The sequence below is a fragment of the Eutrigla gurnardus genome (assembly GCF_963514095.1).
Source record: "Eutrigla gurnardus genome assembly, chromosome: 6".
Classification (NCBI taxonomy): domain Eukaryota; kingdom Metazoa; phylum Chordata; class Actinopteri; order Perciformes; family Triglidae; genus Eutrigla; species Eutrigla gurnardus.
Genome location: NC_139920.1, coordinates 17,174,518 through 17,201,900, shown reverse-complemented (window position 1 = coordinate 17,201,900; position 27,383 = coordinate 17,174,518). Strand labels below are relative to the sequence as shown.

The window sequence follows — 27,383 nt, the reverse complement described above, 5'->3', positions numbered from 1 at the left end:
TTTATTTAGAGATGCATACTTTCGGTTTCATTTTTCTGCAAACGCCACCGTGGAAACATCTGGCAACCACCGTCAGAGCTGCTCACCATCCGCACCGACTGGGAAGAAGGTAAGGCTGAACATGTCGATATAGTATTGTTATTTGAAAAGATTTCATATTTTGCCAAATTTGAATATGAATGAGCCAGGTAACGTTTTAATCTGACTATCCTGACTGTTACAATCGGATTGTGGCAAGCCATTTCTTCACAATCGGAACAGTTTTCTTATTAAGCTGAGCCAATGTCAGTCTGAGAAAAAACTTTACTTTATTATCTTTGTCTGTGCTTAAGAAAACTGTCCGGGTAAAGTGGTAAACCCTTATTTTCACATGTTGAAACTGGAGGAATTAAAGCTGTAGTCTACGATTTGAAAGGTTTGAAAAAAGCATCCCCCCCATTTTACCAGTGTGTCCGGGACTTCCACAACATGTATAAAGCAGTAATAGTGTTTATTACGGCCATGAATGATGACACATTATCGGTGTAAATGCAGCGGGTGCTGATCGGATTTCTCTCTCACCCCGACTGCAGTACGTCCCCGATCCCAAACTGCTCGGCGATCGCTCGCCACAAACCATGCGGACCGGATGGCTACTATTGGATGAATTTGGGTCAATTGAAAAATCATAGACTACAGCTTTAAGTCTGAGAAGGTAAAGAGGAGCAATCTAAAGTACATTAAAATACAATGGAGTTGTGTTTATAGTTATTCAAACTTGGACATTTGACACACGTAGAAAGTGGCTTACTTCTGAGCTAAATGGAAGAAAGAATGAGAATTAGATCATCTCCAAACTAAAAAGTTGTCCACACATGGGGGCTTAAAACCTGATACATCAAAGTATATTGAAATATAAAATACATTTGATGACAGCAGCTAGTGGACCAAATGATGTGTACATTGTGTATTTACAACAATTCATTAATCACAACCGTAATAGCCAATAGTTTTCATGTTTTTTTTGTGGAATGTAGTAATCTATTGATGTTTATTTTTTGAAACCATGAAGATCGGATGCAATCTGGATGGTAATTAATGTAGTTTATCCAAAGTCAATTTGTCGAGATATTTTAATGCATAATTTAATGTTTTAGACACCACAGTGAGTCAAAGGTTCCTCCACCATCCGTTACAGACTTCAGCAGACCAACTGTTCACGATGAACTCCAGGCTAACTTGGAGCCAGCAGGGGTCTATCTGCTCCCAGTGGGGAAGCGTCAAACTCCAGCTGCTGTACAAGGCCAGCATTCATGGTTTCACCGGTGCAGCCTTTCACCAACGCTGTGACACCCGCTGTCCCACAGTGTCTGTGGGCTACAACGCCTCCGGCTTTGTGTTTGGAGGCTACACCAAACAACCCTTCAGTCAGACTGGGCAGTATGTGAATGATGACCAGGCCTTTCTTTTCACCTTCAGTGGAGAAAAGCTCCTCAGATATCCAGTCATTAATCCCGCACATGCAGTTAGAATGATAAGTAACACTGGTCCGTATTTTGGAGAAGCCCTGGTCCTCATGAATGGCAAAGATGTAGTGTATAGCAATCCAAGAAGCTATTACACCTTTAACGCTGCAGAAATGCATGGCAACGACCTCAAGCTGACGGAGTGTGAAGTCTACCAAGTCGAGGGTGAGTTCACTGTGCATATTATAAATCCAAACTCACTAAAATGAATAGTAAAATTACAATAAATAATAAACCAAACATTAATTCAGCCTTCAACTGGATGAACCAGGTACAGCAGCAGCTGTTCAGCAGCTTTGTGTGATGGAGGTGAACATATCCCCCACCCCAATTCCAAATAACCAAAAATATGAATGGAGGTTTTGCCTCTGAAGAACACTTTTTATATTTAAAAGTTAAACGCATCAATGTAATGCAAGGTTAGATCTACGAACAACTTTGTGTTCTTGTAAGCAATTGTGCTTTTGTTAAAGCAGTGGAGAAATGTACATTTAGGTAACTCAAGTACTGTGCTTCAATACAATTTGGAGGTACTTGACTGTCACGTTGGTGAGGTAATGTCTTGTCTTGGGTTTTTGTCTTGTCATTTCCTGTCTTATTTTGAATATAACTCCCTTCTCGTTTCAGGTCACTTGCCCTTCCTCATGTGTTTCCCTGGTCTGATGTCATCCCTGATCCCTGATTGTTGCCACCTGTTGCTCGTTATCCCTCTGTGTATTTAAGTCTGCGTCTCCCCTTGTCTTGTGCCAGTTCGTCCTGTTTCTTGTCACGTCACGTTCCACGTCACGTTCCATGTCACCTTCCACGTCACCTCAAGTTAAGTTGGTATTTTTGTAGTTTTGTTTGTAGCCTCGTTTTGTTTCCTCCCGGTGAAGTGATTTTGTGTTTATACCTTTTATGTTAAGAATAAAAGCCTTTTTTTACACTGCCCCTGCATTTGGGTCCTCCCTCCTTGCCTGGTACATGACAGAACGAACTGGCCAGTAAGGACCCAGCGGAGGCAGCAGCAGAAGCCAGCATGGACCCAGCCATCTTCCGGATGGAATTCAATGAGGTTATGGACAGCCTCCAGTACCTCCAAATCTGCTACGATTGTGCAGACACCAAGGGGGAGAGGAAGACTTTCCGGAAGGAGGCGGGGGAACTGGTTTCCTCCAGGCCGTGGCTCAGGGGCTCTCTGCCTGACTGGGTTACACACCTGGTTTCCGCCCCTGAACCCCGGCCAGCCGCAGTTCCAGCCATGCTACCAGTCCAGGCCTCAGCCACAGCCAAGCATCCAGTCCAGGCCTCAGCCACAGCCAAGCATCCGGTCCAGGCCTCAGCCACAGCCAAGCATCCGGTCCAGGCCTCAGCCACAGCCAAGCATCCAGTCCAGGCCTCAGCCACAGCCAAGCATCCAGTCCAGGCCTCAGCCACAGCCAAGCATCCAGTCCAGGCCACAGCCAAGCATCCAGTCCAGGCCTCAGCCACAGCCAAGCATCCGGTCCAGGCCTCAGCCACAGCCAAGCATCCAGTCCAGGCCTCAGCCACAGCCAAGCATCCAGTCCAGGCCACAGCCAAGCATCCAGTCCAGGCCTCAGCCACAGCCAAGCATCCAGTCCAGGCCACAGCCAAGCATCCAGTCCAGGCCTCAGCCACAGCCAAGCATCCAGTCCAGGCCTCAGCCACAGCCAAGCATCCAGTCCAGGCCTCAGCCACAGCCAAGCATCCAGTCCAGGCCTCAGCAACAGCCAAGCATCCAGTCCAGGCCTCAGCCACAGCCAAGCATCCAGTCCAGGCCTCAGCCACAGCCAAGCATCCAGTCCAGGCCTCAGCCACAGCCAAGCATCCAGTCCAGGCCTCAGCCAAGCACCCAGTCCAGGCCACAGCCAAGCACCCAGTCCAGGCCACAGCCAAGCACCCAGTCCAGGCCACAGCCAAGCACCCAGTCCAGGCCACAGCCAAGCACCCAGTCCAGGCCACAGCCAAGCACCCAGTCCAGGCCACAGCCAAGCACCCAGTCCAGGCCACAGCCAAGCACCCAGTCCAGGCCACAGCCAAGCACCCAGTCCAGGCCACAGCCAAGCACCCAGTCCAGGCCACAGCCACAGCCAAGCATCCAGTCCAGGCCTCAGCCACAGCCAAGCATCCAGTCCAGGCCTCAGCAACAGCCAAGCATCCAGTCCAGGCCTCAGCAACAGCCAAGCATCCAGTCCAGGCCTCAGCCACAGCCAAGCATCCAGTCCAGGCCTCAGCCACAGCCAAGCATCCAGTCCAGGCCTCAGCCACAGCCAAGCACCCAGTCCAGGCCACAGCCAAGCACCCAGTCCAGGCCACAGCCAAGCACCCAGTCCAGGCCACAGCCAAGCACCCAGTCCAGGCCACAGCCAAGCACCCAGTCCAGGCCACAGCCAAGCACCCAGTCCAGGCCACAGCCGAGCTACCAGTCCAGGCCTCAGCCACAGCCGAGCTACCAGCCCACGCCACAGTCACAGCCGAGCTACCAGCCCACGCCACAGTCCCAGCCGAGCTACCAGCCCACGCCTCGGTCACAGCTGCGCCATTAGCCCATGTCTCGGTCACTGGTCTTCAGTCGGCGGTCCGGTCGACACCTGCCAGTGGTCTTCAGTCGGCGGTCCGGTCGACACCTGCCAGTGGTCTTCAGTCGGCGGTCCGGTCGACACCTGCCAGTGGTCTTCAGTCGGCGGTCCGGTCGACACCTGCCATTGGCCTTCAGTCGGCGGCCCGGTCGACACCTGCCAGTGGTCTTCAGTCGGCGGTCCGGTCGATACCTGCCAGTGGTCTTCAGTCGGCGATCCGGTCGATACCTGCCAGTGGTCTTCAGTCGGCGATCCGGTCGACACTCTCCAGTGGTCCTCAGTCGGCGGCCCGTCCGTCACCAGTCCCGGCGGAGGATCGTCCGGCACCAGCCCAGACAGGGGACCGTCCCACACCTGCTCCTCGCAGCCTATTGGGGGTTCGCCTGTCACCAGTTCCTGTTCCGACGGGGGACCGTCCCGCGCCTGCTCCACGCAGCCTTCGGGAGGTCCGCTCGTCACCAGTTCCTGTTCCGACGGGGGGCCGTCCCGCGCCTGCTCCACGTAGCCTTCGGGAGGTCCGCTCGTCGCCCGTTCCTGTTCCGACGGGGGGCCGTCCTACGCCTGCTCCGCGCAGCCTCCGGGAGGTCCGCTCGTCACCCGTTCCTGTTCCGACGGGGGTCCGTCCGACGCCTGCTCCACGCAGCCTTCGGGAGGTCCGCTCGTCACCCATTCCTGTCCAGACGGGGGGCCGTCCGACGCCTGCTCCACGCAGCCCTCGGGAGGTCCGCTCGTCACCCGTTCCTGTTCCGACGGGGGGCCGTCCTACGCCTGCTCCACGCAGCCTCCGGGAGGTCCGCTCGTCACCCGTTCCTGTCCAGACGGGGGGCCGTCCTACGCCTGCTCCACGCAGCCTTCGGGAGGTCCGCTCGTCGCCCGTTCCTGTTCCGACGGGGGGCCGTCCTACGCCTGCTCCGCGCAGCCTCCGGGAGGTCCGCTCGTCACCCGTTCCTGTTCCGACGGGGGTCCGTCCGACGCCTGCTCCGCGCAGCCTTCGGGAGGTCCGCTCGTCACCCGTTCCTGTCCAGACGGGGGGCCGTCCTACGCCTGCTCCACGCAGCCTTCGGGAGGTCCGCTCGTCACCCGTTCCTGTTCCGACGGGGGGCCGTCCTACGCCTGCTCCACGCAGCCTTCGGGAGGTCCGCTCGTCACCCGTTCCTGTCCAGACGGGGGGCCGTCCGACGCCTGCTCCACGCAGCCTTCGGGAGGTCCGCTCGTCACCCGTTCCTGTTCCGACGGGGGGCCGTCCTACGCCTGCTCCACGCAGCCTTCGGGAGGTCCGCTCGTCACCCGTTCCTGTTCCCACGGGGGGCCGTCCTACGCCTGCTCCACGCAGCCTTCGGGAGGTCCGCTCGTCACCCGTTCCTGTTCCGACCGGTGGTCGTCCTATGCCTGCTCCACGTCGCCTTCCTGAGCGGCCACGTCAGCTAGGTCGTCCTCAGGCCCGGCCTCCTGAGCGGTCCCGCCCGCTAGGTCGCCCTCATGCCCGGCCTCCTGAGCGGTCCCGCCCGCTAGGTCGCCCTCATGCCCGGCCTCCTGAGCGGTCCCGCCCGCTAGGTCGCCCTCATGCCCGGCCTCCTGAGCGGTCCCGCCCGCTAGGTCGCCCTCATGCCCGGCCTCCTGAGCGGCCCCGCCCGCTAAGTCGCCTTCATGCCCGGCCTCCTGAGCGGTCCCGCCCGCTAGGTCGCCCTCATGCCCGGCCTCCTGAGCGGTCCCGCCCACTAAGTCGCCTTCATGCCCGGCCTCCTGAGCCCTGCCTCCTGGCCCCCTCCACCCGCCCTACGTATCATGGACCTTAGGGACATCTGGGATCTGTCCCTTAAGGGGGGGGTACTGTCACGTTGGTGAGGTAATGTCTTGTCTTGGGTTTTTGTCTTGTCATTTCCTGTCTTATTTTGAATATAACTCCCTTCTCGTTTCAGGTCACTTGCCCTTCCTCATGTGTTTCCCTGGTCTGATGTCATCCCTGATCCCTGATTGTTGCCACCTGTTGCTCGTTATCCCTCTGTGTATTTAAGTCTGCGTCTCCCCTTGTCTTGCGCCAGTTCGTCCTGTTTCTTGTCACGTCACGTTCCACGTCACGTTCCATGTCACCTTCCACGTCACCTCAAGTTAAGTTGGTATTTTTGTAGTTTTGTTTGTAGCCTCGTTTTGTTTCCTCCCGGTGGAGTGATTTTGTGTTTATACCTTTTATGTTAAGAATAAAAGCCTTTTTTTACACTGCCCCTGCATTTGGGTCCTCCCTCCTTGCCTGGTACATGACACTTGACTATATTTATACATTTATACTTAGTCCACTACTTCTCAGAGGGAAATATTGTACTTTTACCTACATTTATTTAACATTATTTCTAGTTAGGATACGTCACAGATTTACGTTCTTTATATAAAAAAATATATAAATAAACGTATTAACTCCTAGCGCCTAATAAGTATATAAAGTTGTTAATATAAGTTCCACTTTTACCAGCTGCAACACTGAAGTGATCATCAGATTAAGGCATCAATAATTATAATCCAATGATATAGACCTGGGCCATAATGCATTGTGAATATACATTTCGTAATTTAATTATATATAATGCAACTCCATTTGGTCTAAAGTAACATTTTGAATGCAGGACTATTACGTGAAATGGAGTATTTTTTACAGTATACTATAGAAAAAATATGCATAGATGAGTAATATTTTTATAAAACTTAATCAGATCATTGTTTTTATATAATTGTTTTTGGTCTTCGGCAGAAACCACAGAACTTGAGAGGCCTTGGAGGACTATCACCTGGGAATTGAAGTAAGATGGATACCATCCTGCACATAATGATATTGGTTGCCATGCTTACTAGGGGTAAAATATTCGATTCTTTGGTTTGGTCTCTGGATGAAACGTAGGATACCGTCTCAGGGCGCCGAGACACCACAGACTGCCATGCTGTTTTTGCCTCCATATTCACTGATTGTAACGTGGGGTTGGCGAGAAGCTTAGCCACGGATGCTAATAGCTCAGCTCCAGCACGAAATAAAGTTGTGAGGCCGGAGACGAAGTGGAGGGATTTCCGCACTGTACATTTATTCACAGATACAGACCATACAAGCCAGGTCTCACGGCATAAACTATTACCCTCAGCAAAACAATAAACGGAGGAGGTATAGTTCGTGACCTGTAGCCTTCACCAGCGTCCACATTACTGAAGTCAAGGAAGTCGACTAGGGGAGAAAGGTGATATCAAGTGACCAAACAAAAGGAGGCGCCACCGTGTGGCGTTAACTGGTAGTGCCCTGTTATACTCTGGCTGTTACATACTCCCCCCTGGTAATAACAAGGCTGTCCTCAGCCGTACACAGATGAAGAAGCAAACAAGCTACGCTTAACACCTTGTCATACATGAACTCGATGAAAAGTTAGCTGTTACACACAGAGAATGACATAATGACTAGCCTACTGATATACATATCAATGAAAAGAGTACACAATAAAGCAGAGAAATACCCAGTAAACACATGAGGTGAATGAGTACAGCGCAATGTACCAATTTTATCATTATCAAAAATTAGGAGATAAAGACCTTATAAAGACCCTGCAAGGAAATTTGAACTTTAGCAAAACCTGTACCACTAACCCTGTAAACACAAGGAATGCAAAAATATTACTATAACTCCGGACTGTAAAAATTGCATTGCATTTCAATTTTCAACACATACTTGACATAACAAACCAACTGCCTATTACAGGTCAAGTCTGTCAGTATGGTAAGAGTTTGTCCAACTCAGTTCCTTTTTTAGGGCCCGAGCGCCGACAACGTCGGGCTGCGAAGCCCTATTCGAAAATAGGAGTGTCTATAGGGCCTGGTGAAAAATTGAAGAATTTGGTGTCTTCGCATTCAGACATAAAAAGTTGCTCGCTAGCGCCACCTAGAGTGGAGATTTGCCAGCCCCGCCGCACTGTAAGTCCGATTGACATGAAACTTTGCACACATGTGCAAACAAGTCTCCTCTACAAAAATGCCTCTTGGAGTACAAAAGTCCGCCTGGGAAAATTTTCCGCCATCTTGGATTTTATGAAAAACAGGAAGTTGCGCATTGCGAAATTCGGTACGCATACTCAGTAGACCTAGCTGAGGGGTTGGTCCAAAAAGGTTTCGAAAATATGCATTTTATCAGAAGATATCGGCCAATGAACATTAGAGGGTGGGGCTACCAAAATGCAATTAGCATAACTCTATAACCTTTGCCCGAAAAATTACGAAACTCGAAACCTATGTTGGCATAGCGTCAAAGAACAGATATGTCAAGTTTCATCAAAATTGGTTAATGTTTGGCGCTGCCACAAATTTCCAAAAAATGCCATTTTTGCCTGTTTTTGGCCATTCACAGGGGTCGTACTAAATCGAACTTGTCCTATACCGTTGATCCGATTGATACCAAAATTTCATATGTGGTTGGAAAGGCCTTAAGGACAAAAAGTTCCTAAAAGATGCTCAAAAAGTCTTGGGGCGTGGCCACGGCAGCCATTGGCATTAAAACTGTTATAACTTCACCGTTTCTTCTCCGATCTGCTCCAAAATATTCATGCTTGTTGAGAGTCACGTCCTGAACACAACTGCAATTTTAACTCACAGGTAAAGCGCCACCTAATGGCGACATGAAATGTGACCGATTTTAGGCACTTTTTCTGAGCAACAGCCCCCCCTCTAGGTAGGGCGTAGACGCATGAAATGTTTTTTCCTAGATAGCCCAAGTGGAGATGAACAAAAAATCCTCTTGGACCCACCGCCTAAAGTTATCATAAAGTAGATAAAAAAATGTTTTTAGCCAAGTGTGTAATTCAGCAAGTTTCTCACTCAAGGAGCATAGGGGGGAGAGACACATGGGGCCAGCGACCACCAGGGGGAGTCAGAGATCGATTCAGTGACACATGGAGAACTCTGAATCTCACATGCAGTTGCAGTCTGCTTCACACCAGATCAACAGTCATGCCACTTTTAATTCCTTTTTTAACCAATTCCTCTCATTTCAGCCTGGACACAAAGGGAGGAGGAGAGATGGCACACTTCAAATGCATCTCACACATCTGTCAGTTGAACTCTGCCATAAACATTATAACTTCAGTGTTTGTTCTCTGATCTGCTCCAAACTTTCCACACTTGATTAGAGTTCCCTCCTGAACACATCTGCACTGTGATATTCACTCTGTCAGAGCGCCACCTACTGGCAACAGGAAATGTAATTGATTTTGTGACTTTTCTAAGTAAAAGCCACACCTGATTTTTTTTAACTAATTCCTCTCATTTCAGCTTGCAAGGAGGACACAGGGGGAGGAGGAGAGGACACACTAGGGGGAGGAGGAGAGATGTCAGGAAGGCATGAACATGTGTGTATGTGACAGACAGATGGCTTTGAATGTCAATCGCTTGTGTCTAAGCTGCCGCCACGAGGAGGTGGCCGCTGCACGGGTAGGCGGCTGCCGCGCTGCCGTGTGAATGCAGGCACTCCACGATCGCAAGTGATAGACGGATGCCTTTCGGCGTCCATCGCTTGTGTCTTGACTTGCGCCAGGAGAGGCGGCCGCGCCAAGGGCAGCGTCCACGACACTGCCCTGTGACCGCAGGCACTCCACGACCGCATATGAGCGAGGGCCTGTCACGATACTGCACGCAGTTTTAATTTTTCTTCTTTTTGTACATTATGTTTTTTAAAAATCTCTGCCAATGACCAAGACAACAATGCCTTCAAAAACAAACTAAAAAATTAAAAGCTCTCAGAGAAAATAAAATTAATCTCAAAATCAAATAAATCACAGGATTATTTTTTTCGTTGGTTTGGGGGTGGGGGGGGGGGGGGGGGGGGGGGCGAAGACGCTTGATCCAAGAGAAGAGTATTTGCTTTAATGTCGTCTTTAATTAACCGAGTGTTTAGCAGGCAGTCAGCAGAAACAGATCCAATTTTTTTTATTACAAATGACCAAAAGTAGCCATGTTTTAGAATGAGAGCTGATACATAGTTCCATAATGTGTTGAAATGCAAGCCGCATTGATTATTGCATTGAAATCTTTTTATTTGTATATAGGCTACAGTATACTGTTTCTCCTTCTCATATGCTATATCATATGCTCATCGCCTGTAACAGGAGGACTTTGTGTCCATAGAAAGTAAGTAACAGTGCAGTTCTTGAGTTCTTCTCATACATTTGTCCACAGCCATGAATGTAACAATCACAGAAGTCAACTGGCTTTACACAACATATCTCTAACAGCCAGGCTAAGAACCACTAACAACCTATTCACGTGATGAAAGCTTCTTTATCCTTTCTTGTTTCTACAGAAAGAAAATGGAGATGATGGAGAGCATTAAGATGTACAAACCTACAGTGAGCTCTGTGTCCCAGGTCCGGGTCCTGCTCATTGGACCGGTTGGAGCTGGGAAGTCCAGCTTCTTCAATTCTATCAACTCTGTGTTTAGAGGCCATGTCACCAGCCAGGCCAATGCTGGCTGCTCTACCACCAGCCTCACCACACAAGTTAGTTCCTGCCACTTAGTGATTTCCATTTGTGGTGTTTGACTTCAAAAGGAAAAAGGTGCCTGGCTCCCCATCATGTGGTTCTTTTACTCCTTTGCTTTGTTTTTAACAGTTTCGCACCTACTCTTTGAAAGCTGGGCGAGAAGGGAAACCTCTGCCAATCATCTTTTGTGATACCATGGGGTTGGAGGAAATCACAGGGCTTAATATAGATGACATCAGCAGCATCCTTAAAGGTCATATGCCAGATCGTTATCAGGTACAGGTTTTTGTGTCATTGAGCAGGATAGTGAATGTTTGAGCCTTTGATTTTGCTGTAGTTAACTCAAACTTTGCTTGTCCTTCCCTTCAACTGTATGCCTCAGTTCAACCCCTCTGCTCCTCTGAATTCGGAGGCCAATGGCTATCGTAAATCCCCAGAGCTCAAGGACGGAATCCACTGTGTTGCCTATGTCACTGATGCCTGCAAGGTCTCCATCATGCCCACAAAGCTGGAGGAGAAGCTGTATGCTATCCGCACAAACGTCAGCTTGATGGGTCAGTGAAATTGACTCCCACTTCATAAGGTTGTAGTCGTACTGTATATGATCACTCTTAATATTGGTATGATTGTATGCTATTTGTATCTCAACATGGTACAACAAAAAACTCTATTGAAGGGTTAGTGGTTCCCCTGCTCCCATGAGGCTCCACATTCACCGAGCTTACAGCCGAGACAGTGGTTTACAGCTGTTGGAACTGCTTACATTTACTGTATCGCTGATCAACACTGTAAACTACAAGCTTACAAATACCAAATGCAGTATTTCTACTCCTCCTACTCTCATGTGTGTGCTTGTGCGGAAGGTTTCAACTTCTTATAGCTATTGCTTAAGTGTGAGATGTATACTCACATTTTCACAGTGGAGTGAAACAGTAATACCCATAGCATGTACACTTCATTCCTCCAACAGTCTTCAAAAAGACGCTTCATACGGTCAGTGACTTGTAAACAATAAAGAAGAGAATTTAAATGACACAACACAAAACTAAAGTGTTGCGTCAAAATGTTGACAGTCTGATACCTGGAAATCTACAGCGTTTTGGACATCTTTCTGCTCTGGTGTTTCCAGGGATTCCTCAGCTGGTCCTGCTCACTAAAGTAGACGAAGCCTGCCCTTTGGTGAGCAAGGATGTGAGAAACATTTACAAGAGTGGTTACATCAAGGAAAAGGTGAGTGTTCAGTCGACTTGACTTCATTGATATGAGCACAGAAGGAGAGACAGATGAGAACGCAGAGCAGCTTTGACAGGTAGATGGAACAGGTGTGTGTGTGTGTGTGTGTGTGTGTGTGTGTGTGTGTGCGCGTGCTTTCTTTCCAAGGCAGGAGCTTTTGTTTTGTCCTCTTTGCATCAGGTGTGGGCACATGATCCATCCTGGCAATTTTAGGTAGTTCATACAGAAGAAAAGGATTTGGATTTGCAGTACTGCAGAATTGTAGTGCTTTTTCACTGGGGATGCACCGATCCGATTCCTGGATCGGATATCGGCTCCGATATTGACTAATTAGCTATATCGGATGAATGAGGCCGATCCAGCATTCCGATCCAGTCATTTCATTTTTATTAATATCAGACACAGCAATACAGTTACAGCAATCTAGTCACTTCAATTTGCAACGCTGGTTACGTCATCACGCACTAGCAGCAAACATAGACCAACATGGAGCAAGCGCCGGTTAATTAAGCCATAGTTTGTTGGATTTCAGGCAGCTGCTAAATTTTATATTACAATTTAAAATTTGCAGTGCACTTTACATGGATACAAGTGTTATTTATTTATTTTTGCTGCTAATGTACACTTTGTTATTTGTTAATAAATAATATTAAGTACATTTATATCTGTGTTCATTTGTTACCTTTTTTAACAAGGCTAAATGTTTATGTCAAGCCTGATGCCTTCACTCACATGGCAAGGTATACCGTTCATTCATTCAACAGTAGTATCGGATCGGTATCGGGTATCGGCTGATATGCTCAGCCAAGGTATCGGTATCAGATTGCATCGGAAAAAACTGGATCGGTGCATCTCTAGTTTTTACTATATTTTACTTTATGGTGTAGTATTGAAGATGTATCAACACAACAAAAACTGAGCTGTTGTTTCACAGAAGTCGGCATAATCCGTTCTTTAGAAAAATGTCTTTTGTGATCCAGATGCAGGAGGTTGGCGCTCGGCTCGGGTTGCCACTGTCTTGTGTCGTTCCAGTGAAGAACTACAGCGAGGAGTTGGAGTTGGATCAGAACTGCGACATCCTCCTGCTGGGAGCCGTCATCCAGATGCTTCGTTTCGCTGATAATTACTTTGATGATTGGAGTGACCGGTGGTGTAGTTGGTAGCACTCTCGCCTCACAGCAAGAGGGTCCTGGGTTCGATCCCTGGGTCGGCCCGGGTTCCTTCTGTGTGGAGTTTGCATGTTCTCCCCGTGTAAGCGTGGGTTCTCTCCGGGTTCTCCGGCTTCCTCCCACAGTCCAAAGACATGCAAGATGGGGATAGGTTAATCGGTGACTCTAAATTGCCCGTAGGTGTGAATGTGAGCATGAATGGTTGTTTGTCTCTACATGTCGGCCCTGTGATAGACTGGCGTCCTGTCCAGGGTGTACCCTGCCTTCGCCCAATGATAGCTGGGATCGGCTCCAGCCCCCCCGTGACCCTAAATACAGGATAAGCGGTAGAAAATGGATGGATGGATGGATTGCAGTGACAGATTCAGCAGCACTGCATAATAGCTGTTAGATGAGACAGACACACACACAGCTAGCAGGGCCGTCATACTATTGTTTTGTCATTGTAGCAAACCCATCTTGTTTTTGTGCTTGCTGTTTCTTGTTTTGTTCTTGCTGTTTCTCGTTTTGTGCACCAGAGGGCAGCTTGCATTGTTTGCAAGCCAATCTTAAAAAAAAGGCAGTTGTCTGATTTAAATGCATTTTGACATGATTTCTCCACATATGCGTTTCATGTTTTGGGGTGGTTTTTAGGAGAATATAATTTATATATATATATATATATATATATATATATATATAGTTAACTTTTTACTATATTTTACTTTATGGTGTAGTATTGAAGATGTAGAAACACAACAAAAATGTAGGTGTTGTTTCACAGAAGTTGGCACAATCTCTTCTTTAGAAAAACATCTTTTGTGATCCAGATGCAGGAGGTTGGCGCTCGGCTCGGGTTGCCACTGTCTTGTGTCGTTCCAGTGAAGAACTACAGCTAGGAGTTAGAGTTGGATCAGAACTGCGACATCCTCCTGCTGGGAGCCGTCATCCAGATGCTTCGTTTCGCTGATAATTACTTTGATGATTGCAGTGACAGATTCAGCAGCACTGCATAATAGCTGTTAGATGAGACAGACACACACACAGCTAGCAGGGCCGTCATACTATTGTTTTGTCATTGTAGCAAACCCATCTTGTTTTTGTGCTTGCTGTTTCTTGTTTTGTTCTTGCTGTTTCTCGTTTTGTGCACCAGAGGGCAGCTTGCATTGTTTGCAAGCCAATCTTAAAAAAAAAGGCAGTTATCTGATTTAAATGCATTTTGACATTGTTTCTTTAATAGTGACATTTTATTTTGAAGACCACTACTTCCTACCGGGCAAAAAAAGCCACTTGACGACGGAATAAGTACGGTAGTAGTTTAAGGTTAACTGAAGAGTGTACGGCAGCAAAGCAGAATCGGCACCTTGATAACGGAGGCATCAAAAGCTAAGCATATTTTAGCAGCCCCCCGGAGAGGCACATGGTTTGTGTGTTGTGCTTATGGTGATTGTTTGATGATTTGTGCTGAAAACTATGCTCACTCTTTTCCTGCGTGTGTGGTGAATTAGCAGTCTATTGCTTGTATGGTGTTGCGTTGTCGGGGTCAAATACTAAGATCATTTACCATTTATTATGGACATTATTTGTGTAAACAGAAATGTGATTGCTTTGTTTTCTTTGTTTCGTCAGTTCTCAGTTTATGGAACTGGAAAGCAATAAATAATAAACCATCAGTCGAGTCTATTACCATCATTCGGAGGGTATGCTACAGTCATATACAATACTTTGACAGTTTCAAGTCATACTGGAGTATCTGATACAATATCTTACAACAGCATGCCATAAAGAATGTCTTGGTATAGTATGCAATGTTTTTTCATTTAAAAAAAAGTGTAGTAATCAAATGATGATGTTTTTTATTGCATAGTATAGTCATAAAAAAATGCCATAGCATAGTAAGATAGCCATCAACAAATGTCATAGTAGAGTATGGATGTCACAGTTCTGATCCAATTATGACTTACGACATGAAGAACAGTGTAGTGTGTCATAAAATGTAATAATTGTATGTAACAAAAAGTCATCGCGTATTATGTCATAGAAGGACAGTATAAAATATCACAGTATAGTTTGTCATAAAAAGTAATAATTGTATGCCATGACAAGTAATAATATAAAATGTCATTATCATAGTATAGTTTGTCATAATCGAATGTCATAGAAGTTCATAGTATAAAATGTCAGTATAGTTTGTCATAAAAAGTCATAATCGAATGTCATAGAAGGTCATAGTATAAAATGTCAGTATAGTTTGTCATAAAAAGTCGTAATTGTATGTCATAAAAAGTAATAATATGCAATGTCATAGTATAGTATGTAAAAAGAAAATCATATTATAGTACGTTGAAAAAAGTCGGAAAAATGATAGCATGTAAAAAATGCATAGTATACTATATCATTAAAAGTCAGAATTGTTTGTCATTAAAACAATTGAAGCTCTATCCACATTCTTTGTCAGTTCGTTGTGCTCAAGACAATTTGATGTATTCATATAGTTTGTCACAAAAAGTCATCATTCTATGTCATAAAAAAATAATAATATAAAAAGTCCATTGTACAAAAAGTTATAATTGTATTTCATAAAAAGTCATAATATAAAAAGTCATAATATAAAAAGTTATAATTGTATTTTATAAAAAGTCATAGTATAAAAAGTAATAATATATGTAAATGACCACTTTTGGATTTCTGCTGTTGCTTGAATTGTGCTGTTTAACAATAATACGGGTTAGGAAAAGTGCAAATATTTATGCAAATATTTTCTGTGATTTATTGTCTTCATATTCTTCATTTATTCATTAATGTTCTGACTTCTTATTTGATATGACGTGTACGTGTGGGTGCACGATATGACCGGAAATGCCTTCGCCTGTATCATGATATTTGTCCCCAGAAATGCCTTCGACTGTATCATGATATTTGTCCCAGCGGTAGCCCCATAGTTTGTTTTGGCAGTGCACAAAGGCAATGTGGCATCATGACTTTTCGTAAATATACACGCCACTGCCTGTGGCGTGTTATCTGTATGAGCTAATCCACGTGTGTTGTACGTTCTGAGTGAAACGACCCATCACATCCGCGTGTTTATCAGGGCCCTCTAGCGAAACGACCCATCACATCCGAGTCCCCACGCCGAAGTCTGAGCCATTTCCCAGTGGCTCGAAGCTCGACGGGGGATTCCAGATTCCCACGTACCCACCACCGACACTCGGTAGGAGGGTCACGCATGCCTCGGACTCCATCCCCACCTCCAAGGGGGAGGGGTCACTCTGTCCGAGACTATTACCGTGGTGATAACGGGTCGTCAAGTGAATCAGATGGCCCATATCCAGCCGCAAACCATGGCCTGCGCACCCGACAGTTAGAGTCCCTCGCCAGAGACATTGAACGGTTCGATCCGACTCACAAAGAGTCGGATATTGATGGCTATCTCAAAGAGATGGACCACTGTCTGCGTGACCTACCCCATGCGTCCTCACGCGAGAAGCTCAAGCTAATCTGGAAGACCAGTACCAGACAGGTCCACAGTTTCATAGAAACACTCCCACCCAGAAACCGGGACCGATACTCCAGACTTTGTGAAGCACTCAAGGAGGAGTATAGCCGGTACAGGGACCCCGCCTCCGCCACGCTCGGCACCCCATCCACATTTGTGCCATTGACACCGAACCACTTCTCATTGGTCAGGATCTCCTGGACCGGCTGGCACCGCTTATCGACTGCCATCAGGGGCGCATCTGGGCTCAAGTCGAGACGCCAAAACCACTCCACCCCTCAGGTGGCCTGATGGCCTCCGACGAACGAGTCGCCGTCATCCAAGAGTCCAGAGACCCTCTACCAATGCGGATGCCTTTTCCAGAGCAATGTAATAATTGTATGTAACAAAAAGTCATCGCGTATTATGTCATAGAAGGACAGTATAAAATATCACAGTATAGTTTGTCATAAAAAGTAATAATTGTATGCCATGACAAGTAATAATATAAAATGTCATTATCATAGTATAGTTTGTCATAATCGAATGTCATAGAAGTTCATAGTATAAAATGTCAGTATAGTTTGTCATAAAAAGTCATAATCGAATGTCATAGAAGGTCATAGTATAAAATGTCAGTATAGTTTGTCATAAAAAGTCGTAATTGTATGTCATAAAAAGTAATAATATGCAATGTCATAGTATATAACCTAATCCTGGCTCTGCTCGAACCGCACCGCTTGCGAGCCCACAACTCCAAGCCGGCGACTTGAGCGCTTTCCGACACCACGGATCCTTCCTGTGTCCGCTGGAGAACCGAAACCCAGCACTGTACAGCCCTCATCTGGTTGGCGGTGTGCATCTCAATGACACCCATGTCCCAGAAGCAATCCTGGGGCTTTGGTCAGAGAAGACAGCCGTCAGTCAAGATCTGTACCACCATCTGTGCCAGCATCAACCTCTCCCAGTTTTCGCGCCTCTCAACCACCACCTCCTTTCCGCAGAATCACCGCAGATTTACCTTAAGGCGGTGGGAGTGTGCGCCCTCTCGATCCGTATTGGGAAGAAACAGGTTGACCATTTCATAAGCGTAGTGCCCAAACTACATCCACCATTCCTTTTAGGTGCTGATATTCTGGTCAGACTTGGCACCAAACTGGACACGGTCAATCAGATTCTTTGGTCCCAGGCTAACGCTAAGAGCGAGCCCCTGCCCATTGAACTTGAACACCTGACATCAGGCCAAACCATCCCAGAGGCATGTCAGGTTGCCAGCGAAGTTGACATGATGGTCCCTGCCAGGACCGCAGGCGTCCCCATCCGGCTCGCCATCCTTAAGGGACAGAAGATGCCTGGCTCCCAAGCATTCTTCCAGGCCTTACCCCATTTCTGGGAACTTAACCTTACCGTCTGCGGCACACCCCTGCTTGAGTTGAACAATCGTTCGACCTACATCCTGGTCCAAAACTTAGACGATGTCCTTTTCACATTCCCAACCGCAATGATCACCATGGCCCGTCGTGAAACCCTTCACGGTGAAGCCATTTGTGGCACAGCATTGGGGAAAGGGGGTGATCTGGTCGTCTATGCATTAACGACTCAATCGACCGAAGCGACCTCAGGTGAGACACACCAACCACCTGAGGAACCCTATTCGGGCTTTGAATCTGAGATAAACCAACAGCTTGCCAAAGCAGATGCCCTCACTACCGAGGACCAGAGAGACGCGCTACGGAAGTTGTTCCACGACTCCCAGCCGATCTTCTCCCGAGACTCGCAGGACTGTGGGGAGACCCAACTTCACACGGTCCGCATCCCCACTGATCCGAATGCGCCACCAACCTTCGTACGCCAGTACAGGATCCCGTTAGCCGCATACGAGTCTATCCGAGACATCCTGGACAAATTGCTGGAGAAGCAAATCATCCGGGAGTGCAACTCAACATATAATTCCCCAATCTGGCCGGTCTTGAAACCCACTGGGAAATGGCGTCTCACCATCGACTACCGGCCACTGAACAAACAGGTTCCTCTCTCCCGCTGGCCCATGATTCACCTGGATCAGGAGCTAGCTAAAGTCAAGGGAGCCCGCTTCTTCTCAACGGTAGACATCGCTAATGGTTTCTGGACAATGAAAGTTGATCCAACCGACCAGTACAAGCTTGCCTTCTCCTTTGGGAACCGCCAGTATACCTGGAATCGCTGCCCTTTTGGGTATTTGAACTCCCCCGCCGAGTTCAACATTTTCCTCCACAAGGCGATGAGTGACGCGGCTGCACGCGGTAACCTCATCTATGTGGACGACATCCTCATGAGGAGTCGAACCTTCGAGATCGTCGGTAAGCTATCAACAGTGGCTTACTGCATCAGGGTCTCACAACCAAGGCACCCAGCCACACACAAGTGGGTTCATGCGAATCAGAGCAAGCCCTACAAACCTGTCACACCTCTTAGAGATCGCAGTTGCCGCACCCGAAAGGGGGAGGCAGTCTCCCTCTCACCCAGGAGAAGACTCACCATGGCCACAGCAGGGTAACCGCATGCACTAACACCTAAACATCAAACCCTTCTCACAGTGACAACAACTGCAGAACTTAGGCAACACCCCCTCAGGGAATCGTAGCCACTGTCAACTTACACTCCAGCCTGTTTAATAACACCTTACATGCCTTAGATGCCTGGTCACGAAAATCCTCCAATCCGCTATTACAACTGTGGTGCAACCTTCATAAATGCGTTTGGTTTATAGTCTTGGCAATGCAATCCCGATCTCAGTAGACCCCAGGAACCTGGGCATAAGATTCATCCTCAATCTATCTATCATAGGGAAACAGGATACGCATAGGCTAAAGCCATACTAAATGTTAGGTTCCGGAGAGATACCACACACATCCCACAGGCTAACTCCAACCTCCACCCGGAGTAAGCCTAGCGACCACTAACCCCTTTCCTTTTTCCTCGCTTTCCTTCCGTCTTCGTTCTGTTTTTCATAATAGGAATGGGTCCTGTTTGAAATTTCCTGAATGAAATGATAATGCTGATGTTTGTATAAATTGTGCCTTAGTGATGTTTAATATAGGTTAGATAGTTAGAAGTCTCTGCCCAGACAATGCCTCCATCAAGTTATGGACTTTAACCTGAATGACTGTTTAACCTCTTTTCCATGGAATATACAGACTGTTTGGACTTCCACGTGTTTCAAGGAATACATGGACGGTTCGGCCCTTATGTTGCTCCGAAGGTTGCGTCCCACACCTCAACCTTCAGACCAAAAGGGGGACTGTTGGGACCTCACTAGAAGGACTACACAATGCGGCCTACAGAAGCCTACACATGCGGCCAGGACAATGGGACAAAGGAGATAAAAAACTACAACCACCATTTTAGTGTCACCTCCACCTGGCCACGGGATCTGACGTCACACTGCAGCGCTCCATTGGCTGCAAACTGCATGGGACTCCAGGGGGTCCCCCGGACCAGCCGTAAGCTATAAATCCCGCGGCCATCAGAAAAACTTTCTCTCTCCAAAGTAACTCACGTTACACCAGGAGGTGAATATAACGTCTGCAGCGTTTTCCTTTGTCCTAGGCCGCAGTCTTTTCCCCAAACTCGCTGGACGAGCAACAGACTGTTTATCCCTCTTTTTCTCTACTCGTTTTATTTTTCTTTTGTTTATCATTTTGGATCCCGAGGAGACCACCGCGACAGCGCGACACTCCCGTTCCCCGCGGTAAGAAGAAACTTTCTTCGTCCCAGCTGCCAGCAGAACGGATAACTCGACCCGTCTTTGTCTGAAATCAGCTGACTACATCGCCGAGCCCCGCGATTGTTCCTGCAGAAGGAAGAAATACTAACTGTTTTCTTCAACTAATTGGATCCGGCGCTGAACCAGCGCCCCACAAACTACCGTCCGCTGCCGGCGTAAAGAAACGCCATCAACGCACGGGACGGAAACCTCACATCGACGCATCTCACATCGACAAAAGTAAGAGGCTATTTGTCTGGGCAGAAGCAGAGATTCGATAGTGTAGGACATGCTTGTAATTCTTGTTAATGTGTTTTAAGTTCTGATCGCGGATCGCCGAGTCCGTTTGTTCATATGCTGCTGTATGTGAATGTTGATTGGGTACCCACACAGCTGGGTTGATTTCTGTAACAGTGTTTTCGACTAACCTCCGCCATATTCGCGAGCTCAGAAAGCCTCTACTATCAGTTAAAAGACCGGTCTCGCGGAATAAACGCCAGTTCATTCACGCGAGCCCGTGTGGTAACGGCACGCTTTCTGTCCCTCCGAATATCGCTCGCGCATTTTCTCTCTCTTTGTTTGTGACCCGCTAACACACACACACGTGTCCTAAGCCAGCTGTTCCCGGCGGCCGCTAGGGACATAGCTACATCTGGTGGCTACATACGGCTATCTCTCTCTCTCTCTCTCTCTCTCTCTCTCTCTCTCGCTACTCCGTCAAACCTCAGTGGCTCCGCCCATGAACGCTGCGAGGAATAGCTCCATCTGGTGGCCGCCCATAGCCACCTCTCCCTCTCTCTCTCTCTCTCGCGACACGCACGCACACACACGCACACGCACATGCACGCACACGCACGCACGCACACACATACGCACACACACACTCCACGTGTGTCTCTCCCTTTGTTTAAGCTTAGCTTTGTGTGTTAGGTAGTTAGGTAATAAGGCTTTGTTAATTGCAGTGTTATTGATTGTGATCATTATTACTGATTTTAATAAATCTTATTATATTATAACTAGCGGTCTCTTGTGCTTGTTGTGTATATGTCACTGGATAACAGCAGGTTGTGAAGGCTAGTGCTTGAATTTCACGCCTTTTTAATTGTTCGATTGGTTTTGTACTCCTATGCCAATGATCACGATGATTGGCATGTGAGTATAAAACCTCCATATTGAGACTGAATACAGTTTTAGGTTATCTTTTCCCTGATCCCAGGGTGGTGCCCCGTTTATTCATGATTATATCATGATGATAGATTAAATATAATTATTAATACCGATAATCACATTGATATTGATAGTTAACTGTTGATAACCAAATCTGCCCCTGCTACAACCCCAACATAAGAATAATGATAAACCCACGAGTTAGTATTCGTGTATGAGGCATCTTTATAGTCGTAATGTCCCGCCAACTGCAAACCTGGCTGTGTTCGAAATGCCATACTAATGTACTACATACTCAACGTGTATGTACTGCATACTGCCTACTAAATTAACGTTGGAGTATGCTGTTACCCTCAGACTGTTCACAGTATACACGTCTCATACTACATTTTTTTGTATTTTTAACTTTATTGACATCTTTTTACAGGTAGATGTTAGCGGTTCTAGATCCCGTTTAATGGAAATTGCTGATCAAAATATAAAGCATGATTACTATTACACTTCATTAAATATTTCTAAATATTTTTAAATCAAATTACCACTGTTAAATGTTTTCAACAGTTTATTATACAATGCTATGCATACGTTTAGTCACCCCATGCCTAAGTCATGCAAAAGAGGAATAAAAAAATCATCTTTTGGGAATTGATCTTAATGCCTTAATTAAAAAAATGAGGAAAAATCCTATAGCATGCTAGTTAGCCTAATGATTTCTCAATGCAAATCAAACCAGCTAATAGGCAATCTGAATAGCACCATGCCAGTTTCTAGGTTTGTGAAGGGTATGTGAGGATTTGGATTTTATTTCAACTCCAAAGGCCCAGGTAACTTTATCAGAATGCATAGTATCCTGGATCCATGTAATAACCTGCCTTAAAAGATAAAAATCTGCCTGCCTCTATGGGAGTTTAACATAGGGGTGCCCATACTTATGCACCCTGTATTTTAATGAAGAACATCCATTTCTTTATGATACATTATTCATTCACAAAGAAAATTGGTGTCCTAAAAGGTAGGATTTTTCCTCATTTGTTTAATTAAGGCATTAAGATCAATTCACAAAAGATGATTTTTCCCCTCTTTTTAGTCAACTTTAGCATGGGGTGCCTAAACTTTTGCATAGCATTGTACATATACACATACACACGTATACACGTATATACACTGTGATGGGCCCGGCCTAGGTCGAGGTGAGTTCAGCCAACCCTTGGAATGAAGGCAACAACATTCAAGGCTCAATGTCCAAAACAGTGGCGTGCACAGACATTTCGGGGGGCAGGTGCTCAGTGAAAAATAAGGGCACTTTATGCGGCATGTAGAACTGACGGCTGACTTATTATAGCAGTGTGAGATTTAAAAAAGAAATAAACATTACAGGCACATGTTGAACGTTATATGCTATTGTTTTATTTCCCACAGAGCTGCTCCCCTGGGCTGCCTGCTGTAGCTCCCTTTCTTTTTCCCTTCTTATCCTCTCCTTTCTAGGCATTATGCTGCAATTGGTAAATAAAAAGAGACCAAACAGTCTTATTCATATGAATAAGACTGTTTGGTTATATTTCAACAAGGCACAGGGCTACTTTTTCTGCAGGCAATTGGGTATTGCCTGTTTGTCATTTAGCAAATACATTACTGCAAGTGTTAATTATGTAGGCCTAGCCTAATGTAAACCTACACCATAGCCTACTAAATATTCATCTTAAGTAAGTATACAGATAGATTCACATGCTGTAGGATACCAATGACAAACTCTACTGGTGGTCATCATCATGTCATATCTATTACTGATTTTGGGTAGCGTCTAGCTTGTGAGCAGCCGATAATTTATGCCCAGCTGTGTGGCGTTGAGACCGGCTACTTCACAACAGAGACAAATAAATGCAAGTTGCAGCTTGGCAACTGAGGCGCGTTCACACTGCTTTTATTTTGAAAATCGACCGGATTGTCTCGTGTTTCTTTGTGTGAAAAAAACGAACTTTCAAAAGGGCACTTGCTTGGTCCAGAGGGCAAGGGCAGGTGCTTTAGCACCACCTAGTGTCTACCTGTGCACGCCACTGGTCCAAAAAATATAGTTTTATTCTCCAAAAAGAAAGTACCAGAGGGTCAGTGGCAAAACAACTTAAATTCCTCCCGGGCCGGGGTAGTAGTTCTTGCTGCGTATTTCTGCTCCTCGTTCCTCTATCCAACTCGACTTCAGCTCCTGCTGAAGCGTCCCCTCTCGCTCCTCTCCGCTCTTCCCTGCTTAAAACAATGCCGTCAGTGATGCAGTCCCAATCAGCCTGATGAGCCCCCACCTGGGTGGCTTCCCTCAGCTCTAATCAGCTGAGGTCGGCTTCAGCTGTTGCTGTCCTCCCAGAGTGTGAGCATGTGATTGGGGAAATATTGGCCAGCCCAGACTTTCCCCAGTGGCCGGTGTTGTGGGAAGGGCGTCTGCCCATGGTGATGAGGGAGTTTCCCCCCCAGCTGGGGCACCGGTGTGCCACATACCCCTCTCCCCAGCTCCAAGCCCCTGCAGGGAGCGCCGGTCCATAAACAGTCCTCCCTCCTGGACAAGGCATCTGCATTGCCATGCTGCTTCCCGGCCCGATGTTCCACCTGGAACTGGAAATTCTGAAGTTCCAAAAACCATCGAGTTACACGAGCATTTTTCTCCTTGTTAACTGCCATCCATTTTAGTGGGGCATGGTCCGTAACTAAGATGAATTTCCTGCCCCAAAGATAATATTTCAGTTTCTCCATCGCCCACCTGACAGCCAGACACTCCTTTTCCACAGTTGCGTAGTTCCTCTCATGATCCAAGAGTTTCCGACTTATGTAGGTTATGGGGTGTTCCGCTCCATCCTGGACCTGGGACAGGACCGCCCCAATGCCAATTTCCGACGCGTCTGTCTGTAACAGAAAAGGCTTAGAAAAATCTGTAGTTAGTAATACTGGTTCCCCACAGAGGACCCGCCGTAGGGACTCAAATGCAGTTTCTGTAGCTGGCGTCCACTTCACCTGGTTGGGGAGACTTTTCCGAGTCAGTTCAGGGGGGCTGCGACAGTGGCAACGTTTGGTATGAACTGTCTGTAATATCCCACCAACCCCAGAAATGTTTTCACTTGCCTTTTCGTCTGTGGCTGTGGCCAGGTTGCGATGGCATCCATCTTCCTCACTTGGGGCTTTATATTTCCCCGCCCTACGGTGTACCCCAGATAGTCCGCCTCCTCCAACGCCACACAACACTTGGTCGCTTTGGCCTTCAGACCAGCGTCCCTAAGGGCTCCCAGTACCTTTTCCAACCGAATTAGGTGGTCCTTCCAGGTCCTACTGTGGATCACCACATCGTCCAAGTAGGCTGCGGCATAGGCCTGATGAGGCCGTAGGATTTTATCCATCAAGCGCTGAAAGGTGGCTGGGGCTCCGTGGACCCCAAATGGCATTACCGTATATTGGAACAGACCCTCCAGAGTAGAGAAGGCCATCTTCTCCTTGGCTTGTGGGGTCAAAGGCACCTGCCAATATCCCTTGGTTAGATCTAGGGTGCTAATGAACCAGGCTGGCCCCAACCTCTCTAGAAGCTCGTCAACTCTGGGCATGGGGTAAGCATCCAACAGTGAAACTTCATTCAACTTGCGGAAATCATTACAGAATCGTGTGGAGGTATCAGGTTTGGGAACTAGGACAATAGGACTAGACCAAGAGCTGTTGGACTCCTCGATGACCCCCAACTCCAACATTCTCCTCACCTCTGTCTTGATGGTTTCCCGTTGGGCCTCAGGGATGCGGTACGGTCGTAGACGGACTTTCTTGCCTGACTCCGTCACAATGTCATGGGCTATGACTGACGTTCTTCCAGGGGTGTCTGAAAAGACGTCCCGGTTCCGGTGCAGCAACTGTCTCACTTCCTGGCTCTGGTGGGGGGACAGTTGACTTCCCACTTTTACTTCGGGCTGAACAGAGGACTTAACCTGGGCAGAGAGAACATGAACTAGGGGGTGATGGGGCTCATACCACCGTTTCAACAGGTTGATATGATACTTTTGTTCACCCTTCCGTCGGCCTGGCTGTCGGACCTTGTAGTTCACGGGGCCGACCCGCTCAATTACTTCGTAGGGGCCGTGCCATTTGGCGAGGAATTTGCACTCATTCGTAGGTATTAAGACCATTACCTTGTCTCCGGGCTGGAATTCTCGGACCTGGGCCCCTCGGTTGTACAACCTGGTCTGGGCAAGCTGAGCCTGTTGCATGTGTTCTCGAACCAGGGGCCATACCTGAGACATTCGTTGCTGCATTGTCTCTACATGCTCGATGACAGATCTGTGGTGGGATGGTTGCTCCTCCCAGGCCTCCTTAGCCAGGTCAAGCATCCCTCGGGGCCTCCGGCCATACAGCAGCTCAAACGGTGAAAACCCGGTAGAGCTCTGGGGGACCTCCCAGACTGCGAAGAGGACGTATGGTAACAGCTGGTCCCAATTTTTCCCATCCAGAACAATCATTTTCCGCAGCATCTGTTTCAAGGTCTGGTTAAACCTTTCGACCAGCCCATCCTTCTGTGGGTGATAGACTGAGGTCCGCAGCTGTCTTACCTTCAGATGCTTGCACATCTCTTTTAGCACACCCGACATGAAGCAGGTCCCCTGGTCCGTCTGGATTTCCGCTGCAATCCCTACCCGGCTGAAGAGCTGGAGCAACTCCCGAGCAATGGCCTTTCCAGTGGCTGCCCGTAGGGGGATGGCCTCCGGGTAGCGGGTGGCGTAGTCCAAAATAACGAGGAGATATCGGTGGCCTCGGCTGGACTTTGGTAGGGGCCCCACAATATCCATGGCGATCCTACTGAAAGGGGTTTCAATAATGGGTAACGGTATCAGTGGGTTACGGTAGGTTACCTTTGGGGCGGCTTTTTGACACTCGGCACAGTGTCGGCAGTAGTCCTGAACCGCCCTCTTGATGCCTGGCCAGAAGAACCGGCTCCGGATCCTTTCATAGGTCTTTTCAGCCCCCAAATGTGCGCCAAGAATGTGGGAGTGGGCGAGGTACAGCACCTTGGAAACATAGGGCTTGGGGACCAGCAGCTGTTCGCACACTTCATTCTCAACTTTCACGACTCTATATAATAATCCCCCCTTAATCATGAAATGTGGATGGTTAACTTCACTCACCCCCTCCTGTCGGCTCCCCTCGACCTCCACAACATCCTTCCAGGCTTGGCTCAGGTTTGGGTCCAGTAGCTGTGCGGTTCCAAACTTCCCAGGCCCAGTAGAGGGTGACAGCTCTGCCTGGGGGAACTCTGAGAAGACCGCAGCTGAATCCTCCTCTTCCGGGTTGGAACCGGGATTCGCGGGGGCCTCCTCAGCCGTTGCCGTGGCTTCTGTCACTGGGTCCTCGGCACCTTCGTCCGGAGATGTCTCGGGGCCCGTAGGGCTGTCTCCTTCACGGGTTGCAGCCCAGGCTGCTTGGGGGCCGCGTCTTTTCCTGATCCTTTTTCTCCGTCCCAAAGCGTTCTTTTCCCCCCGAGTGGGGTGTTCCCCCCAGTAGTGAGAGAACACCGAGCAGTCTCTCCCCACAAGGACTGGTACTGGCAACTTCTCGACCACCCCTGCTCTTACCGTGCACGGGCCCCGGGGGGTCTGCATGGTCACTTCTGCAGTGGGATAGCACCTTACATCCCCATGAACACACGACACTTCCACCAGCTCACCGGTGGGGGTCTCCACGAATTCTGGCCGGACCAGTGAGATGGTGCTCCCGGAGTCCAACAGTGCTTCGGTGTCCTTCCCAGCCACTGTTATTGGAAATTTGGGCAGTTTGACCTCCTCATTGGCCCAGCAGGTGGTAAGGTACAGAGATGTGCGGAGTTGGTGGTCGTCGTCCCCCTCTGTCGGCATGCTCTCTTCCCTTCCTGGGCAGCTCCAGGACAAGTGGCCCTCCTTACCACAGGAAAAACATCGTCGGGCATCCCGGTTGATGGCGGGTCGACGTTGTTCCAGTGGCTGGGGCTGGGGCGGTCGGTGTTGGGCCATCCTTTGTGAGTTTCCCTTCTCCTGCTTGCTA

The 27,383-nt window shown here is 47.9% G+C and overlaps 1 protein-coding gene across 1 annotated transcript; it reads left to right on the top strand.

Annotated features, from left to right (window-relative positions):
- The first annotated feature begins 49 nt into the window (after window positions 1-49).
- LOC311015188 (interferon-induced protein 44-like) lies at window positions 50-14,636 on the top strand. Its single transcript, XM_084012309.1, has 8 exons — window positions 50-109; window positions 1,178-1,670; window positions 6,828-6,876; window positions 10,404-10,599; window positions 10,712-10,858; window positions 10,965-11,136; window positions 11,712-11,812; window positions 12,796-14,636. The coding sequence occupies exons 2-8, from the start codon at window positions 1,202-1,204 to the stop codon at window positions 12,976-12,978; spliced, it is 1,317 nt and encodes a 438-aa protein (XP_083868435.1). The 5' UTR covers window positions 50-109; window positions 1,178-1,201; the 3' UTR covers window positions 12,979-14,636.
- Window positions 14,637-27,383: the final 12,747 nt, after the last annotated feature.